The following is a 20,694-nucleotide window of genomic DNA, read 5'->3' as shown; positions in this document are numbered from 1 at the left end:
ATATATCAATAAGTGCAAATTCTTTGTACTTTTCCTTTAAAAAATCAAGAATGAATTTATATAGTTTTCTTTTTCAGTTGTATATTGTATGCATTATGTATATGGATACGCGTTATATTTATTGTAATTTAACTTTATATGTTTTGTTTATAAGCTGAAGACTTAGAAACTAATATCAGCCTCTAAAAACCGAAACATGTTCATAGTAATACATTTGTAATTTTGCAAAAATGCGTAATTATGCGTTAAAGACAGGTATTTTAATATTTCAAAAGTAATCATCTTTTGTTTATATAACACAACAAATGAGTTGTGCTGTGTTGAAAACACAATTTAATTAAAATTTTGAAAAACGCAAAAATAATATGACGCTGATAACACAATAAGGATGAAAAGAAATCCTAGTTTACAAAAATTATATTGCAAACACAAAGAATCGAATCGATTACGCAAAGTTTAAGGGCATTATAAATATGACACACGATGATTTTTCAAAGTAAGGCATTCCTGTTGTAATCTCCTATAGCGCCCAATTAATTGGTCCAGCGCGACTTCTGCAATTTGATTTGACCCTCTAAAGTTTTGGCTAAATATATAACCAGTAATTGGATGAGAGCAATGCCAAGGGCAACGCCCGCAATCATATAGAGATTGCGTTCAGCCCAGACGCGAACGATTTCAATGCAGCCACTGGTCCAGATCAATTTGCTGGCAGCTGCCACAGATTCCTGCTGCACCGCATATCCGCACATAATATCAGTGGCATTGATGCAGCAACTGTATGGCACGCCGCATTTCTCTACCGATGGCGATGAGCAGTTAAAATATTCGTTTTTGTTCCAGTCATGGTAGCCAGCGTTGCTGAGGCCACAGCACTTAAACTGCTGCTGCGCAAAATCAATGAAATTCTGCAAATCTGGGTCATCGCGATAGTAGTGTATGATCTTATCGGTGAACTGATATTCCACAAACTCGTTCATGTGTTGTGGAAACACAAAGCAGATGATGGCTGCAGAAAATTATATGTATATTATATGTACACTATTCAATTTACAAATAACACACCGCCTGATAAATCTCTGATCTAACTAAGGAACCATATAGTATTTTCGACATTATTTTGATTATTGGAATAATATTTTATTTCCATTAGTCTGCTAATGGGAATTCAAGTAGTTTTCGATGAGTAAACGTTGAGTTAATTGTCGAGTTGATAGTGCAAATAGCAATTATATGTGTTTTGATTTTATCAGGAGACTTATTAGGCAATGTTTTGTGTAAAATAATCCTTGTATTACCTACGACCATTTCCATGAGAAAGAATATTAGCAGGCAACGTGAATAAAACTTCAGCAGAGAGGTATTTTCACGAAGGGCACCCAAGCAGCCAGCTAGGCTAACTATAAAGATGACAATGCCCGTAATAATCATGACCAGCGATATGTTGAGCACTACATCATAAATGTTCTCCAACTTGACCAAGCCATTGGCCTCTATCCATTTGTCCATGAACGCATAGATGCCGATGCCTAGCAGCAGCCCACCGAATAGCCAAAACATGAAATTCAACATAAATATCATGTACTTCACATAGGAGCTAACAAATGTGAAGTGATGTGGGTACGGGATGCGCTGATGATGCACTTCGCGTACTTCAATGCCATAGTAGCCTCCAACTCCTCCGGCCCCGCCATGGTATCTGTAGTTATTCATAGTCCGCGTCTCGTTTTACTTAGCACATTGTGTATATTTGGCTGAACCACTGGGACGTTGCAAATATCTCCATTGTTTATAAATGGTGCCCATATGTTTTGTCTGGTTGATACACAAAAACTAAACTTCTAGATACTCTCGATACTATCGACGGCTATAATATGGAATGACGCGGTCATTTCAAATTATAATAAATAATCGTTGTGTTGGAAATTTATGCATTAGAATTAAAAATAAATAATAATATTGATAATGTATTGATATTTGCTGATATTTAAATAATTTTAACGCAATAAGTTGGCATTTTATTAATGAAGACACAATAGTCGAGATGTCGATAAGCGCCAGTCACATGCAATCGATTAATGAATATGTAGTGTTGCAACGATATCAGCAATGCATTACCACAAAATGCAGTGAAATAATTAATTGCTATTAACAAACTTTTTGTATAATTTAAATCTTTTAATAATCTACATATATGCCATTATAAACCTTGTATAAATTGTTAATTTTAAATAAACCTGTTACGGACTGTTTGTCCTCCCTGGGGCCTCGCCGGCTGGCTCATCGGCACTCAGGAGGAGTTCCATCCCTGGCCCGCAATCCGCACAATCGATAACTCCACCGATACAAAACAGCTGCTGTAAGACAGAAGAAACGCATCACTAATAGAAAAACAAAACAGCTGCCGCGTAATTGAAAATATATGTATTTATCTAAGTCGCTTAATCATCTACCTTGACCTGCCTAAGAGCTCTCGGGATTGGTGAAGGAGCGATATGGGTTATAATAGAGAAAATGTGTGTGTATATATATATAAATTAGTAAACATAAACATATAATCCAGCATCAAGTAGATTTTTAAGAATGTATATATGTATGAAGGTGTTCTGTCGTTCCTACTCTGTCATTTCTTTACAAGAAAATAAATTTGAATTTACTTTAATTTGGAATTATAATTTTTGTCTTATTTTTTTCAATACTTCAATACGATTTGTGGATTTCTAATGTTGTGTAGTGTACTTTATATATAAATATATAATCTTTTTTTTTTTAATTGTGATCCTCTGTTTCTTCTTGCCGAACGAGAGTGCGCAAAAAAAATTTAGTCGGCGGACAGGCCGAGCCTGGTGACACCGCAGCACGACTCACTCAGACGGGCTTCTCCTCCTGGTCCAGCATTTGCGGCGTCGTCTCGCCCACTATCCCATGTCGTCGATGCTGCTCCATATCGTTAAAGCGCCGTGTGTCGTCTCGCGGCGACGACTGTCCGCACTTGTCCAGCGGTGATGGTAGCAGCTGGTGTCGCGCGCCGTTACACACTCGACGTGGTAATCGGATTTGCGTCTGTCGTTGGTGCTGTGATTCCTCCTCCGGACTGCACTTGCCGGCACTTTGGGCACAGAAAAGCAACGTAATGAGCGAGGAGAGCGGACACACAGGACCAGGTTTTGTGGTTGTTGTTGCTGCTGTTGCTCTTGTTGTTGCAGTTGATGTTACTGTTGTTGCTTTTTCACCGCCCACACACTCGACTTCTTTCTTGTAACTTGTTTAGTTGCTTTACTGCTTCAACCATCAAACGAATGTATGTAAAGCAGGCAAAGAGACACCAACTCTTCGAACATCCGTATTTCTATTTCTTTGGTGGACCGACTCCTACCTTGATCAAAATTCAACTCCGTGTCACCACTCCGAAAAGAAAAGACAGTCAAGATCGTTTTGCTCGATCTTCCGGTCGACTGTCGCCAACCTTCATCAAAATTCAACTCCTTGACTCCGCAAAATCCACATATTCAAAGGGAGGAGCAATTTTCAAATTTCCCTCCCCTGGAGTTGCCATTTCCTAACCACTCTTATCGCCATGCGATATATCGATCGAAACAATCGATGTTTGAGACCATCGATGTTTTTGATAAAACATAAAAATAACATTTAAGAAGTTGTTTGATCAGAGATCATGATTCTTATTTAAGAACCATCGATGTTTAACTAATTTAAGAAATATCGATTGTATCGATAGTGCCGTCGATTGTTTTCCAGGTTTTTTGGCAAGTTGTTGATAAGAAGTGGAGCAACATCGATGCTTGGCATTTGAAAGACGTGCAAGTGAGTGATTCATTGCAGCTACCGAATGATTAGACCTGTTAACACAGCTGATAATGGTTCGGCTTCGGCCGTTCAAAGTTTGAACTTCATACCATGCAAATCTGGCAATTACCCACAGCGCTATATCGCCGATAAGCAGTCCAATTATAACAATAAATGTATTTAATAGTCGCCCCCAAACTGTAGTTGGTGAGTTGATACTCGATTCATACGATCGTCGATCGACGTCGCGACGATAGACGACGCAACAACAGCTATAGCGACATCAACAAGATGAACTTCCTGCTGCGTTTCATAATATTCTGCTGCGATCCGCTGGGCCTGGGTCGTCGCTTCTTTGTGCGACCCGCAGTCAATCTTACGCTCAATGTGTACGATCGCCTTCGCAGCAAAGCCGATGAAAAGGTGGACACCTTAAGGGAGCTGGTGTTGCGCCTGGGACTGATCGCATTTGCTGTGGTGCTAATTATTTGGCTGGCCGTATTCATATATGCCGCCTTCTATTATGTCTACATGCCACCAATATCGCATACGCGACCCGTTCACATGCAGTTCAAGTGAGTAGCTAGTTGATCGCTGACCTCTGACCTCTGATCATTGTCATTTCATTCATGCGAATTACAGAACATGCCTTGAGACAAGTACACCGTGTACCTTTCCACACGCTCATGTCTCGCTGACGAAGAAGCAACAACTTCTGATGGTGGGCCAGGCGTACAAGGTGATTGTCAACATCGATATGCCGGAGTCACCGCAAAATTTGGAGCTGGGCATGTTTATGGTGTGCGCTGAGATGCGTGACTATGATTCAATGTTGCGCGGACATTCGTGTCGCTCTGCAATGATGCGATACCGTTCGCCATTGGTACGCCTGTTTTCCACGTGGGCGCTGAGTCCGCTCTATGTGCTTGGTTGGAAGGAGGAGTTCCAGAAGGTGCCCGTCGAGATATTCTCACGGTATTTGGAGGAACGCCAGCATCCCATTACAGACGTCTATGTCGAGATACAATCACAAAAGATACAGTTCTACACGGTGACGTTGCACATCGAGGCGGATTTCTCTGGACTGCGCTACATCATGTTCAATTGGCCGGTGCTCTCGGCCATTGTGGGTAAGTGTTGTTTTTGTGATCTTCTTTTTGTGTGATCGTTTTGGTCTGGATAATGATTGCCTAGTTGATTTAAATTGGTTTACTCTATTAGAGAACTGACTAATTGTTAAAGTCGTTAATTAAACTAAATTGGTATTTCTGTTGTGTGTACTCCCTTTTCAGCCATTAGCACCAATCTATTCTTTATATTGGTCGTTTTTCTGCTCAGCTGGTACCACTGGTCCGATGCCACCTGGCTCCGTAACATGCAGATCCGATACGCCCGCTTCACCAATCAGCTGCAGAGCCAAGCCAGCCGGGTGATTGTCGACAGCACGAGCAGTTTGCGCGATGAGGATGAGTCCAGTTATCACGACTCATCGATGGATAAATTCGACATTTCCGATGTTGGCGAAAGCAGCAGCACCGATGATCTCTTGTTGCTGGACAAGTCCACCAATAGGGCACATCAGGAGAAAACATCAGATGTCCAATCGCTGCGTCAGCGAAAAGTGAAAGATCAAGCGTCATAACACACTCACACACACACTCTCTCTCAGCTTGGAGATAACACACCCACACCTACAAATATACATAATCGCCACCGATAGGCTCTTGTGCCAAAGACTAATAGGTTTAGGATTAATGTAGTTCTTTGCTGCCTCATGCGGCGGGATCAGCATGTACAGCATTTCTATAAAGTATTTGCTTCAGTTTGGCAATTTATACAATAAATATGAAAGGTACTTAATCTTGAATGATCACCGCAATAATCTGAATTTAATTGCAAACATGTTAACGATTTTGAACCTTAGTGAAGCTTTCTTCGTTTTTAAAACCGTTGGCTTTTTATGGGGGAAAACGTGTTTTGATTAGGAGATAAAAGGTATTTTATTGTTAAAATTTAAATTTGAAATATTTGAAGATAAATTTTTTTTCAAAGTAAAATACTTAAAAACTATGATGTCAATTAGGGATGATCGAACTGATTATTTGATGATAATTCATATGCTCCAAATACTTTTCCAAATATTCGAAACTTATTGATCCTGATTCTGAACTAATTATAAGATAAAGTATACCGGGAATTTACAAGTCGAATTTTGTTTTTTATTACATTGTTCAACTATCAATTCGCTATGAACTTTAATATGGAAATTATATATGTAAATAGATAATTGTAATTGAAACATTACATTATTCAGAGGATTTCTCATCTTCAGGATCCGATTCCGATGGCCAAATCGAATCGGTTGGCTCTGGCGAGTCCGATTTAAGTTCAGTGCTCTCCTCCATGGATGCGTCATCAGCTGCTCCATCCTTATCCTTTGACTGCGTCAAAAGCGGGCCACTAAAGTTGAAATCTAGTATCAAGAGTCCAATCTCTTGAGCCGGGTAATCAATGAGAAAGGCGACAATCAGTGCGAACAACAAATGCACGCTATCTCCTGCAGATTGATCTATAGAGTAAGTCGAGCAAATTATTAAACGTGCACTCGAATGAATAATCAATGTCTCGTACCAAATCAGACATTAGAAATTGATGCGGCTCCTTGACACTCGCCGTAGTCCAGAGTACCACCACATAGCTGGCCAATTGCAGTGGGATCTCTAGGCGTGACAGAAGCACCACTGGTCGAGCAATATGCGGAAATCGTTGCACAATGCTCTTATCCAATGGAGCAATCAAAATCATCCAGCAAATCGCCAGACCAAGTATCAAGGGACTCCAGGCCAAGTATGCAGCCGCATCCGTTGACTTGTACACGTATTTGCTCGTCAAACCGGCGGCCGGTGACCACAAGCACCAGGCGAGTGCTAGCACAGCGAGTGCCCAGCCGGCACGCTTGAAGCGTGTGGGTATCCGAAAGACCCCGGACTCGCTGCGGAACAGGAGAGCCGCTCCAATGCCCAAGAGATAGCTGGTGGCTCGTGTTATGGGCGATGTGTAAATCAGGTTCGCAGTTCGATAGAATTTGTTTACGCTGTAAAAAGTGAAGAGCAAATGAGATTTGCATTCAAGTGTTATCGACTGTGGGATACTCGCTACTCAAATTGACAGACTAACCTGAATAAGTTAAAAATGGTAGCAAATTAAAGAATATGCCAAACAGAAACATCAACTGATACAAACATTTGTATTTGAATTCATTTGGGTAATTCTCTGATGAAAATGTTCCGCGCGCCACTATTTATATGTAGATCTTGATTAGCACTTTAATTTGAGTTAAGAATGATTTATGAATTATTTTTCTGTTTTACAATAATTGCAGAAATGAATAAATTGAATCGTACGAAAAATGAACGAATTTATATATTTTTATCGTATAACGGAAAACGTTTCTAAAATCAAGCTTAGCTCTAAATATAGTCCTAACCTTTGTGTCTTCAAAATTTTTCTCAGAGAGAGAGAGAGAGAGAGATAGAGAGAGAGAGAGAGAGAGAGAGAGATCAAAGTGTTCAAACAAACGAACAGATAGACGAACAGACAGACGAACAGACATACATGTATGGGATATCTCCTTCTGCCTAACACTTAACACTTGGGGTATAAGGGTGTAGGATAGGATGGGAATACACACTGTAAGCCGTGGAATAGAGATGGTGCCAGGTGCTCGCGTTGGGTGCGAGAATAGCGTACTGCAACGGACATCGCATGAAAGGCGCCGCATAGAAAGAAACCAGCCTCGGGATCGGTGAAATACAACCAAACAATAAGGGCGCCCAGGAAATACAGTTGCAGATCCAAGCTGAGTTGCACGGTGAATGGCGAGCACTGAAATTATGAAGCATATTGTGTGAATTACACTTCATATTGTTGATGATAGAGACATAAGAGACAAATAAATAAACATTGCAAGTGATCATTAACTTAGGTAATAATTTGTGTTTATGAATATGAAAAATTAGTGAAAATCCTCCACAAGAAAAATTATCCAATTATCCGCAATGTGTAATTAAAACTAAAATATTTCTTTACAAGAGATGCGATGACCACAACGATCGTATAATATTGTGCAGATTCAATCAATCGTGCAATTTCATAATTTTGAACATTTATAACTGAATATTCTACAGAGGAAATACTTGAAATTGAAAATATGTACATATGGTTGCAATTACATGTATATGCAGTGCATTTAAGTTCGGTTATATGCAGAAAATAAAGAGATTGATGCAATCAACGGCACGAATTCAATGTACAGTTGCGATTATCGACGTTTCGTTCTCTTTCTTCGTTATTTAAAAAACTGAAAAATAAAAAGACAATCAATGACGCAGCAAACTTCTTACCATGTCCTCCATGTCGGCGGTATTCTGCATACTCAACGCACTGCGCCACATGTTCTCCTCACAGAGACGAGCATTCTCAGCCACCAGCAACTGCCACAGCGGACCGGTGCCCAAATGAGGCAGTATCCAAGTTTGGAAGCCCAGAACCGCGAGAATGGTGGGCACATAGCGACACGCCTTGGTGGCCACATTGCGCACAAAACTCAAGCGGCAGGTGGCCTCCATTTGATGGGACAGCTGGTTGGCGTTGAGGAATCCGCTGAGCAGCAGCAGCAGCAGATCGCTGGGAAGCAGCGGCAGACGATATGGCAAGCTCCAGTAGCGATTTACGGTGCCAACGAATGCATCCCGATTAGTTAGGGGCAGGTGGCCTGCCATGATAAACTTCAGATTCACATAGACCATGAATGTGGCCAGTATTCTGAGCAGATGAATAAGCGGAAAGTCAATGTCCTGGTCTTCAAGGGACACTAGCAATCGCCAGGTGCGTTGTGGTGAAAACGCCTGTAGAATCCGCAAATGCACAGGCGGAGCACTCTTCTCTTTAGCGTCTTGCTCTGCCTGCTGTTGCTCGTCAGTGACTTCTTCTTCCACCTCCTCTGTGCGCTCATCATCATCAGTTTGAGGAGCTCTTGTGGTGGTTGTAGTAAGACGCGTCAGCTTGCTGCTGAGCCAATCCCAGTGCTGCCAGACGGTGGACAAAACACAAGCGCTTGTCAAGGCACCAATGAAAAATCTGGAAATGAATTCAAGTGAATCGATTGCCATTTGCTGTACTATTGACAGCTGACAGCTACACTCACATGCCCATGGCAAAGTTGTTGTCCTTGGCGAGTAGCTTGCTCAAGGTCATCTTGCGCCTGGTCGTGCAGTGCTCGTCGCGTACGTCGATGTGAAATTCGATGCCCGTATTGTTGTAGGGCCGCAGACTAGTTTCGATGATGCTGTGCACCACGTGGGCGGAGCAGGCATGCGGCAAGCAGATGCCCCAATTGGCGACGCTGTAGCGTGCCACAAAGTGCTTGGGCTGTGGGGTGTGAGAACAAGTGAGTCGCTAGGAAATGCAAGTAGTGTTAATGAAGGCAGCGCTTTGCTTACGTTCTTGAGGTGCGCATGCCACAAGCCACGTCCATGCAGTAAATGCAACGCGTCTTTAATGAAGACACAATAGTCGAGATGTCGATAAGCGCCAGTCACATGCAATCGATTAATGAATATGTAGTGTTGCAACGATATCAGCAATGCATTACCACAAAATGCAGTGAAACAATTAATTGCTATTAACAAACTTTTTGCATTATTTAAATATCTTTTAATAATCTACAGATATGCCATTATAAACCAGTTGCGGCTAGTTCACGAGCATTAAGCCTTTTTCCACTGCCACTCAGTTCTTTTACGTTTCGAACCGACTTTAGTCTAGAGCTGGAAAACAATCGATGTTTGAGACCATCGATGTTTTTGATAAAACATAAAAATAACATTTAAGAAGTTGTTTGATCAGAGATCATGATTCTTATTTAAGAACCATCGATGTTTAACTAATTTAAGAAATATCGATTGTATCAATAGTGCCGTCGATTGTTTTCCAGGTTTTTTGGCAAGTTGTTGATAAGAAGTGGAGCAACATCGATGCTTGGCATTTGAAAGACGTGCAAGTGAGTGGATTCATTGCAGCTACCGAATGATTAGACCTGTTAACACAGCTGATAATGGTTCGGCTTCGGCCGTTCAAAGTTTGAACTTCATACCATGCAAATCTGGCAATTACCCACAGCGCTATATCGCCGATAAGCAGTCCAATTATAACAATAAATGTATTTAATATAGTCGCCCCCAAACTGTAGTTGGTGAGTTGATACTCGATTCATACGATCGTCGATCGACGTCGCGACGATAGACGACGCAACAACAGCTATAGCGACATCAACAAGATGAACTTCCTGCTGCGTTTCATAATATTCTGCTGCGATCCGCTGGGCCTGGGTCGTCGCTTCTTTGTGCGACCCGCAGTCAATCTTACGCTCAATGTGTACGATCGCCTTCGCAGCAAAGCCGATGAAAAGGTGGACACCTTAAGGGAGCTGGTGTTGCGCCTGGGACTGATCGCATTTGCTGTGGTGCTAATTATTTGGCTAGCCGTATTCATATATGCCGCCTTCTATTATGTCTACATGCCACCAATATCGCATACGCGACCCGTTCACATGCAGTTCAAGTGAGTAGCTAGTTGATCGCTGACCTCTGACCTCTGATCATTGTCATTTCATTCATGCGAATTACAGAACATGCCTTGAGACAAGTACACCGTGTACCTTTCCACACGCTCATGTCTCGCTGACGAAGAAGCAACAACTTCTGATGGTGGGCCAGGCGTACAAGGTGATTGTCAACATCGATATGCCGGAGTCACCGCAAAATTTGGAGCTGGGCATGTTTATGGTGTGCGCTGAGATGCGTGACTATGATTCAATGTTGCGCGGACATTCGTGTCGCTCTGCAATGATGCGATACCGTTCGCCATTGGTACGCCTGTTTTCCACGTGGGCGCTGAGTCCGCTCTATGTGCTTGGTTGGAAGGAGGAGTTCCAGAAGGTGCCCGTCGAGATATTCTCACGGTATTTGGAGGAACGCCAGCATCCCATTACAGACGTCTATGTCGAGATACAATCACAAAAGATACAGTTCTACACGGTGACGTTGCACATCGAGGCGGATTTCTCTGGACTGCGCTACATCATGTTCAATTGGCCGGTGCTCTCGGCCATTGTGGGTAAGTGTTGTTTTTGTGATCTTCTTTTTGTGTGATCGTTTTGGTCTGGATAATGATTGCCTAGTTGATTTAAATTGGTTTACTCTATTAGAGAACTGACTAATTGTTAAAGTCGTTAATTAAACTAAATTGGTATTTCTGTTGTGTGTACTCCCTTTTCAGCCATTAGCACCAATCTATTCTTTATATTGGTCGTTTTTCTGCTCAGCTGGTACCACTGGTCCGATGCCACCTGGCTCCGTAACATGCAGATCCGATACGCCCGCTTCACCAATCAGCTGCAGAGCCAAGCCAGCCGGGTGATTGTCGACAGCACGAGCAGTTTGCGCGATGAGGATGAGTCCAGTTATCACGACTCATCGATGGATATAATTCGACATTTCCGATGTTGGCGAAAGCAGCAGCACCGATGATCTCTTGTTGCTGGACAAGTCCACCAATAGGGCACATCAGGAGAAAACATCAGATGTCCAATCGCTGCGTCAGCGAAAAGTGAAAGATCAAGCGTCATAACACACTCACACACACACTCTCTCTCAGCTTGGAGATAACACACCCACACCTACAAATATACATAATCGCCACCGATAGGCTCTTGTGCCAAAGACTAATAGGTTTAGGATTAATGTAGTTCTTTGCTGCCTCATGCGGCGGGATCAGCATGTACAGCATTTCTATAAAGTATTTGCTTCAGTTTGGCAATTTATACAATAAATATGAAAGGTAGTTAATCTTGAATGATCACCGCAATAATCTGAATTTAATTTGCAAACATGTTAACGATTTTGAACCTTAGTGAAGCTTTCTTCGTTTTTAAAACCGTTGGCTTTTTATGGGGGAAAACGTGTTTTGATTAGGAGATAAAAGGTATTTTGTTGTTAAAATTTAAATTTGAAATATTTGAAGATAAATTTTTTTTCAAAGTAAAATACTTAAAAACTATGATGTCAATTAGGGATGATCGAACTGATTATTTGATGATAATTCATATGCTCCAAATACTTTTCCAAATATTCGAAACTTATTGATCCTGATTCTGAACTAATTATAAGATAAAGTATACCGGGAATTTACAAGTCGAATTTTGTTTTTTATTACATTGTTCAACTATCAATTCGCTATGAACTTTAATATGGAAATTATATATGTAAATAGATAATTGTAATTGAAACATTACATTATTCAGAGGATTTCTCATCTTCAGGATCCGATTCCGATGGCCAAATCGAATCGGTTGGCTCTGGCGAGTCCGATTTAAGTTCAGTGCTCTCCTCCATGGATGCGTCATCAGCTGCTCCATCCTTATCCTTTGACTGCGTCAAAAGCGGGCCACTAAAGTTGAAATCTAGTATCAAGAGTCCAATCTCTTGAGCCGGGTAATCAATGAGAAAGGCGACAATCAGTGCGAACAACACAATGCACGCTATCTCCTGCAGATTGATCTATAGAGTAAGTCGAGCAAATTATTAAACGTGCACTCGAATGAATAATCAATGTCTCGTACCAAATCAGACATTAGAAATTGATGCGGCTCCTTGACACTCGCCGTAGTCCAGAGTACCACCACATAGCTGGCCAATTGCAGTGGGATCTCTAGGCGTGACAGAAGCACCACTGGTCGAGCAATATGCGGAAATCGTTGCACAATGCTCTTATCCAATGGAGCAATCAAAATCATCCAGCAAATCGCCAGACCAAGTATCAAGGGACTCCAGGCCAAGTATGCAGCCGCATCCGTTGACTTGTACACGTATTTGCTCGTCAAACCGGCGGCCGGTGACCACAAGCACCAGGCGAGTGCTAGCACAGCGAGTGCCCAGCCGGCACGCTTGAAGCGTGTGGGTATCCGAAAGACCCCGGACTCGCTGCGGAACAGGAGAGCCGCTCCAATGCCCAAGAGATAGCTGGTGGCTCGTGTTATGGGCGATGTGTAAATCAGGTTCGCAGTTCGATAGAATTTGTTTACGCTGTAAAAAGTGAAGAGCAAATGAGATTTGCATTCAAGTGTTATCGACTGTGGGATACTCGCTACTCAAATTGACAGACTAACCCTGAATAAGTTAAAAATGGTAGCAAATTAAAGAATATGCCAAACAGAAACATCAACTGATACAAACATTTGTATTTGAATTCATTTGGGTAATTCTCTGATGAAAATGTTCCGCGCGCCACTATTTATATGTAGATCTTGATTAGCACTTTAATTTGAGTTAAGAATGATTTATGAATTATTTTTCTGTTTTACAATAATTGCAGAAATGAATAAATTGAATCGTACGAAAAATGAACGAATTTATATATTTTATCGTATAACGGAAAACGTTTCTAAAATCAAGCTTAGCTCTAAATATAGTCCTAACCTTTGTGTCTTCAAAATTTTTCTCAGAGAGAGAGAGAGAGAGAGAGAGAGAGAGAGAGAGAGAGAGAGAGAGAGAGAGAGATCAAAGTGTTCAAACAAACGAACAGATAGACGAACAGACAGACGAACAGACATACATGTATGGGATATCTCCTTCTGCCTAACACTTAACACTTGGGGTATAAGGGTGTAGGATAGGATGGGAATACACACTGTAAGCCGTGGAATAGAGATGGTGCCAGGTGCTCGCGTTGGGTGCGAGAATATCGTGCTGCAACGGACATCGCATGAAAGGCGCCGCATAGAAAGAAACCAGCCTCGGGATCAGTGAAATACAACCAAACAATAAGGGCGCCCAGGAAATACAGTTGCAGATCCAAGCTGAGTTGCACGGTGAATGGCGAGCACTGAAATTATGAAGCATATTGTGTGAATTACACTTCATATTGTTGATGATAGAGACATAAGAGACAAATAAATAAACATTGCAAGTGATCATTAACTTAGGTAATAATTTGTGTTTATGAATATGAAAAATTAGTGAAAATCCTCCACAAGAAATTATCCAATTATCCGCAATGTGTAATTAAAACTAAAATATTTCTTTACAAGAGATGCGATGACCACAACGATCGTATAATATTGTGCAGATTCAATCAATCGTGCAATTTCATAATTTTGAACATTTATAACTGAATATTCTACAGAGGAAATACTTGAAATTGAAAATATGTACATATGGTTGCAATTACATGTATATGCAGTGCATTTAAGTTCGGTTATATGCAGAAAATAAAGAGATTGATGCAATCAACGGCACGAATTCAATGTACAGTTGCGATTATCGACGTTTCGTTCTCTTTCTTCGTTATTTAAAAAACTGAAAAATAAAAAGACAATCAATGACGCAGCAAACTTCTTACCATGTCCTCCATGTCGGCGGTATTCTGCATACTCAACGCACTGCGCCACATGTTCTCCTCACAGAGACGAGCATTCTCAGCCACCAGCAACTGCCACAGCGGACCGGTGCCCAAATGAGGCAGTATCCAAGTTTGGAAGCCCAGAACCGCGAGAATGGTGGGCACATAGCGACACGCCTTGGTGGCCACATTGCGCACAAAACTCAAGCGGCAGGTGGCCTCCATTTGATGGGACAGCTGGTTGGCGTTGAGGAATCCGCTGAGCAGCAGCAGCAGATCGCTGGGAAGCAGCGGCAGACGATATGGCAAGCTCCAGTAGCGATTTACGGTGCCAACGAATGCATCCCGATTAGTTAGGGGCAGGTGGCCTGCCATGATAAACTTCAGATTCACATAGACCATGAATGTGGCCAGTATTCTGAGCAGATGAATAAGCGGAAAGTCAATGTCCTGGTCTTCAAGGGACACTAGCAATCGCCAGGTGCGTTGTGGTGAAAACGCCTGTAGAATCCGCAAATGCACAGGCGGAGCACTCTTCTCTTTAGCGTCTTGCTCTGCCTGCTGTTGCTCGTCAGTGACTTCTTCTTCCACCTCCTCTGTGCGCTCATCATCATCAGTTTGAGGAGCTCTTGTGGTTGTAGTAAGACGCGTCAGCTTGCTGCTGAGCCAATCCCAGTGCTGCCAGACGGTGGACAAAACACAAGCGCTTGTCAAGGCACCAATGAAAAATCTGGAAATGAATTCAAGTGAATCGATTGCCATTTGCTGTACTATTGACAGCTGACAGCTACACTCACATGCCCATGGCAAAGTTGTTGTCCTTGGCGAGTAGCTTGCTCAAGGTCATCTTGCGCCTGGTCGTGCAGTGCTCGTCGCGTACGTCGATGTGAAATTCGATGCCCGTATTGTTGTAGGGCCGCAGACTAGTTTCGATGATGCTGTGCACCACGTGGGCGGAGCAGGCATGCGGCAAGCAGATGCCCCAATTGGCGACGCTGTAGCGTGCCACAAAGTGCTTGGGCTGTGGGGTGTGAGAACAAGTGAGTCGCTAGGAAATGCAAGTAGTGTTAATGAAGGCAGCGCTTTGCTTACGTTCTTGAGGTGCGCATGCCACAAGCCACGTCCGTGCAGTAAATGCAACGCGTCCTTCAGCTCTGTGGTCGTGGCATGCATCTCAATCTGGGCCAGACAGTATTTGCCGTGGATGCGCATCGGCTTGCCGGGTGGCATCTTAACGGCCGTCGACACTTGGGTGCACAGATCAAAGTCGCCAAACTGATTGATGTTGCCACGTAACAAACCGGCGCCAATCTTGCCCGTGGCATCGAGCACTGCAAGGTGATTGCATGATCAATTAATAGAACTACAACTACATACAAAGGTATGAATATTGGCGGGCAATGAAACATTGAAAATACTTTTAGAACAAAATAAAGGGTATTTTGTTGAGTAAAAAGTCTTTTATGACTTCATGCAACCAGGAAATGTGTGCAATACACAGATAGAGGAACCTCCAACTTTTAGATCTTAGAGACAATAAATGATAGAAAAACCATGTCTGAATGTACGATTCGTCTATGTCCTAGGCGAATCTAAGACTCTTATTTCTCTCCATGTCAAATTGAAAACAAATAATAGTTGGTTAGAGGAATTGATTACGATCGGAATTTGATTACGATCTAATAAACAAAAACTTAAAACCCATTTTATAGGACTAAATTCAGGAATTCCTTCGGTGGTCTACGGAACATTCAACTGCCGTTCAATTATATTGCCATACTGTTATACCAAATACACTGTGTATTTTTTAGTGTTTTCGAAATATTTCAACGATCAAGTCGATTTCACAAAAGTTTTTTGTGCTTGTTGATGCACTTGTTGCCGCCATATGCATACACAACTTACTCTGCAGCGTCCACAGTTTGTGGGCACGCAGCTGCTGATGCAGCAGCTCCAATTGCTGGTGGCACTCGCCGCTTTTCACCTGCGCCACATTGCCAATGAACGCCGGCAGTGAATGTATCAGCAGCTCCATGTACTCCTCTTGGCTCTTGCTCTGCTCCCGTTCTCGTCTTCGCTCCCTCTCTGGCGTTGTGGTTGTGTCCTTCTCTTTGGTCCGCTTTTGTATGCCTTTGGAGCGTGTCCCTGTTGTTTCCTCTGTCTCGGGGAATATGCTATTGAAGGGCCAACGCTTTAGGTATGTCAGCCAATCAATTTCAACGCTTTTCGGCGCTTTGGCCGCCTTTGCCTGGACGCGTTTTTTGCCTGCTTGCGGTACTGCATCTGTTGCTCGCTCCGTTAGCCAGTTGAACCAGCTGATAATATTTGGCAGCTGCGACTCGCTTTCTTTCGCCTCGCGCTTGGCGGTTCCTTCATCACTGGCAAATATGGACAGCAATCGACTCATAAGCGAAGGTTCTTCGTCGTTATCGCCGCCGCCGTCGTCTGCATCGTCTTCTTCACCAGCGTCTTCATCGTTTTCGGCTTCGTCGTCTGCTTCGTTGTTGTCATCGTCATCGTTATCGTTATCGACATTATCGTCTTCATCGGCCTCATTGCCATCGTCAATTTCTGAATTGCGTTCATCGTTTAACACATTCTCCGAATTATTGTCCTCGCCCCCCTCCCCCTCGTCGTCGTCGTCGTCCTCCTCCTCGCCACCATTGTCTTCATCCAATCGCTCGATTTTGTGAAATTTGAATTTAGCTTTAGCCGCACGTCGTGTGGCTGCTACCGCCTTGCGTGCTTCCAGCGACTTGGCGCAGTCGGTGGCATCGTTTGATCCCCTGCAGAGGTCGCGATCGCTGCCGCGACTTTGTGCCGCATTTGTGCTCAATGGCAACAACAAAATCACGAATATAATTGCTAAGCAAATGATCCGATTCGATGACGTTGTCGATGTTACGAATGTTGTTGTTGTAGCTGTTGCTTCTTTTGTTGTTGTTGTTGTTGCTGTTGTTGTGCTCGTCGATGATGCTCGATGGCAGTGCACCATGTTAATCCTGTGGATGCACCACAAATGGGGCGCAGTGCAGTGTGTAGGCCTAACAAATAGTTGACTCAACCTTTCCGCACAGACTAATTGTGGTGAGAAGAAAAAATCCCAGATGAAAATAATTCAGAATGGCATCATGTGCGATTGCGATGCATTCGATGCATGGACCGGACCCTGTGTTGCTCTCAGCTCGGAGCTCGGAGCACGGATGCAGCGGACGCGCTCTGGGCCTCAAACCTATTTATAAATTGTGTAAAAATTAAGCAAAATATCACTCGCATATTGCATTTTTTATGCGCTCCCCAGCCTAGACCCTATCAGTGAATATTCAAAAGCAAAAAAATGCATATGTACATATGTATGTGCTTAACTATTTTTATATCGAAACTGTGAAAAAACAGCAAGCCACAAAGCTGAAGCGTCGCCGTGAAAATACCCTAACATTAACATGTTTGAGGCGATTCAATTAAATAGTGACGAACAAAAGGTAGGAGAGTTTTTTTGTTATTAATTATTTGCTATTTACTATTTACTATTTACTATTTACTATTTACTATTTACTATTTACTATTTACAGTGAACAAAATAAAGGTTATTCTTATAACTCTGGATTATCACTATCTTCAGAGCTAAGATTGATTTAAGTAAAGTTTTCTGTTGGTCGATACAATTTCTAAACTCATTAATTTTTTTTTTAAACAGCAAAATAATTTTTTGCTCTATTTAAAGTGTTAATCAAGAGCTATAAGATTAGTCTTTATACAAAAGAATATATAATGATAATAAAATATATTTTTGGTATATGCTTTTTCACTTTAAATAGAGTTAGGCACTAGCGAAATTTTCGCTAGAGAATTACCCATATCTAAACTATTATTATTTTAAATTTTAAATTTTAAAATGTTTATTTCTTATTTGTGAATAATATCACTTTTCCAATTAATATTAATTTTGTTGTACGCATGCAATCAACGAAAATCTCAATAGCATACGAAATTTGTATTTAAACGATATTTGTAAAACGTATTAAAATATTTGATATTTATTCATCGTTAAATTGAACAGTGGTCAGGAAGACACGTAAGCAGGCACCAGAATAGAAAGCCAAATAAAATAATCCATTTGTATGTATGTACATACATATGTATGTATATTATATATCAAATTTGAATTACTTGAGGATGACATGGCGTCCTATTGCGAACGAATATAAAAATGAAAAGCAAAACAAGCGAACAAGCAAAAATGCAGTCTGCCTTGCCCACATTGATTGTCAATCATTCATTCAATCACGCGTCAGTTGGAAATTTTATAGTTGTCTATATTAAGCAAGATATGTCTGTGCATTCTCGTATTTATAGACACATGTACATATAACGAGTGTATTACCATTACCTTAAATATTATTCACTATTACTCATTGTATTCATTCGGTCCAATTGTTGCGTCGTTTGCCTGTTGCTCTTTGTAATTGTTGTTGTTTTCTGTTTTGTTGTTGCTTTTTGCTTTTCGATTTCGCTTTGTGCGCGCCCTGCACAAGGTGGTGGCATATTATTTTTAACTTGATTACTTCTAGGGTGAATTTTGCTCCTCTTGATAGCCAATTGTACGGTCTGTCAGTTTTGATGCTGAAATGAATCGTTTCTTCGTCTGTTCGTTGTTCTCAGTTCGCTTGTTGCTCGTCCCTCGACTTGTTCTTGTTCCTCTTGTTGTTGTTGTTGTTCAGGTAGATCTGCGCTAATATGACAAATGCGCCAGGTAATTTGGAAGCGTCTTTGATATAAATGCACGCGTTTCATTCCCTTTAGCTTCGAAAGCAATAACTATAGTCTCGTACTACATATACTTATATGTACATACAATAAAATACATTACTGGTCTTATAATTATGTTACTATGTTTATACAGACAGTACTTAGAATAGAAACAGAGTTTTTGGTATTTGTCAAGTTACCTTTCTATTGATATGGTATTAAAAAACTGTCCAGAAAGGTAGTTAACATATGTAGATACATATGTATGTATAATATAAAGCAATAGTCAAGGCTTGGTATATAGGATTCGACTTCAACTTGAAAAAGTTAAGGAGTATGCACTTGTTTGATTCAATTGCTCAACTATGCCAACATATTTTTATACTCGCTACCCGAAGGGTTAAATAAATGGTTGTGCCTTGAGAAAATGTATGTAATAGGCGGAAGGACTTATCTCCGACCCCATAAAGTCTATATATTCACGATTAGCATCAACAGCCAAGACGATATTGCTATGTCCGCCTTTCTGTTTGTCCGTATAAACTCCTAAGTATGCAGGTACATTCAATTAAAACTACTTGAAACTTGAAAATTTGGAAATAAAGCACAAATAATTTTCTATGGTTCGATGGATTTTTATAGTTGCTTTAATTGAAAATCTGGTACATATATATTTAGTACTCTAAGGTATAATTTAAATGTATGCTAGTACTATATCTTTATACCAAATATAATCGTCAGCATATTTTAAGTTCTTTTTTGGTATATTAATTTGGTATTTTTTAAGAATAATGCAGCATTGTATGACTTCTATTAAATGTGGGTAGCGGGTATCGATTACACTCGACTATAGCCTTCTTACTCCTTTTTGTATAGTAATTTAACGGTGAAGATTTTCGTAAATACATTATTTTATGTATTGAGATGATTTAAAATTATTTGAGTTATATATTATTTAAAACCAATAATCTGTATTATCGTTGGCATATCAAATTGATACAAAACTTGTGCAGCTTTACTTTTATAAGTGTGACGATATTCGCTATACTAAGCGTATGCTTAATGTTACGTATACTTAATACTAAATCGTGCTGAGAGACTATGGGCAAAAAGTCCCGAATTGCGGCATTTTTACCATTTTTGAATATAGAAACATGAAACTTTGTACATATACCTAAAAAATAAAGATCGAATTTCAAATTTTTTCTTTTTTCAAATGGACCACGCCTTTCTTCCCGCCCACCTTACCATGAGGTTATCATTTTCGATTTTTTTGTACAAATTGGTTTTAAAATATTTCAATGTAATATATTTAATAAAATTAAACTAAATTTATTAAAATAATATTTTTTAGCAAATTCGCATTTTAAATTTGATTTGGATCCATGCAAAATTAAATAAAAAAGTAATTAGAGCCCTATATTATGTTTTGTGATTTCATACCTTGGTACCCAGTTAATAATTTATTTTTCACAAAGCTCTTCCTGCAAATGCAGGGAACTTTGCCCAAAAATTTCGAGTTCATTATCTCCGCCTTCTTCTACCTGATTATCATTATTGTCTACACATGCCCATGTTATTGGAGGCTCAATATCAGGAGATTCCAAAAGAACTATAACATCTGTTGGTAGGCTTTTTTATAGTTTAATCTTTGGCGTGCCTTTAGATTTATAGTTGAAAGCA

At 40.9% G+C, this 20,694-nt stretch overlaps 5 protein-coding genes across 6 annotated transcripts; 2 read left to right on the top strand and 3 right to left on the bottom strand.

Annotated features, from left to right (window-relative positions):
- Positions 1-70: 70 nt before the first annotated feature.
- LOC117578274 (tetraspanin-33-like) lies at positions 71-1,966 on the bottom strand. The gene is made up of 2 exons (XM_034263703.2): positions 1,299-1,966; positions 71-1,009 (listed from the first exon to the last, which is right to left on the bottom strand). Exons 1-2 carry the CDS (start codon positions 1,711-1,713, stop codon positions 534-536), a joined length of 891 nt encoding a protein of 296 aa, XP_034119594.1. The 5' UTR covers positions 1,714-1,966; the 3' UTR covers positions 71-533.
- A 1,774-nt stretch (positions 1,967-3,740) lies between these two features.
- On the top strand, positions 3,741-5,691 carry LOC117571458 (seipin-like). Of its 2 annotated transcripts, none has more exons than XM_034253650.2 (4): positions 3,741-3,822; positions 3,992-4,379; positions 4,447-4,934; positions 5,097-5,691. In XM_034253650.2, exons 2-4 carry the CDS (start codon positions 4,096-4,098, stop codon positions 5,444-5,446), a joined length of 1,122 nt encoding a protein of 373 aa, XP_034109541.1. In that variant the 5' UTR covers positions 3,741-3,822; positions 3,992-4,095; the 3' UTR covers positions 5,447-5,691. The 2 variants fall into 2 exon arrangements, with proteins under 2 accessions (XP_034109541.1, XP_034109623.1); XM_034253732.2 differs by having other exon boundaries at positions 3,756-3,822; positions 4,009-4,379.
- A 419-nt stretch (positions 5,692-6,110) lies between these two features.
- LOC117577730 (uncharacterized) lies at positions 6,111-9,569 on the bottom strand. Its single transcript, XM_034262633.2, has 7 exons — positions 9,306-9,569; positions 9,011-9,234; positions 8,208-8,943; positions 7,496-7,689; positions 6,436-6,898; positions 6,343-6,373; positions 6,111-6,277 (listed from the first exon to the last, which is right to left on the bottom strand). The coding sequence occupies exons 2-7, from the start codon at positions 9,058-9,060 to the stop codon at positions 6,111-6,113; spliced, it is 1,641 nt and encodes a 546-aa protein (XP_034118524.1). The 5' UTR covers positions 9,061-9,234; positions 9,306-9,569.
- A 237-nt stretch (positions 9,570-9,806) lies between these two features.
- Positions 9,807-13,341, top strand: LOC117571687 (seipin-like). Its single transcript, XM_034253984.2, is given in 6 exon segments — positions 9,807-9,865; positions 10,055-10,425; positions 10,493-10,980; positions 11,143-11,354; positions 11,356-12,429; positions 12,493-13,341. Coding segments are annotated over 4 exon segments (1,122 nt in total). The 5' UTR covers positions 9,807-9,865; positions 10,055-10,141; the 3' UTR covers positions 11,494-12,429; positions 12,493-13,341.
- On the bottom strand, positions 12,159-17,344 carry LOC117571596 (uncharacterized). Its single transcript, XM_034253851.2, has 7 exons — positions 16,168-17,344; positions 15,355-15,593; positions 15,060-15,283; positions 14,263-14,992; positions 13,553-13,746; positions 12,485-12,947; positions 12,159-12,422 (listed from the first exon to the last, which is right to left on the bottom strand). Exons 1-7 carry the CDS (start codon positions 17,255-17,257, stop codon positions 12,159-12,161), a joined length of 3,204 nt encoding a protein of 1,067 aa, XP_034109742.1. The 5' UTR covers positions 17,258-17,344.
- Positions 17,345-20,694: the final 3,350 nt, after the last annotated feature.

The sequence above is a fragment of the Drosophila albomicans genome, chromosome X (assembly GCF_009650485.2).
Source record: "Drosophila albomicans strain 15112-1751.03 chromosome X, ASM965048v2, whole genome shotgun sequence".
Lineage (NCBI taxonomy): Eukaryota > Metazoa > Arthropoda > Insecta > Diptera > Drosophilidae > Drosophila > Drosophila albomicans.
The sequence above is the reverse complement of the archived record's forward strand: the minus strand, read 5'-3'. Positions and strand labels throughout refer to the sequence as shown.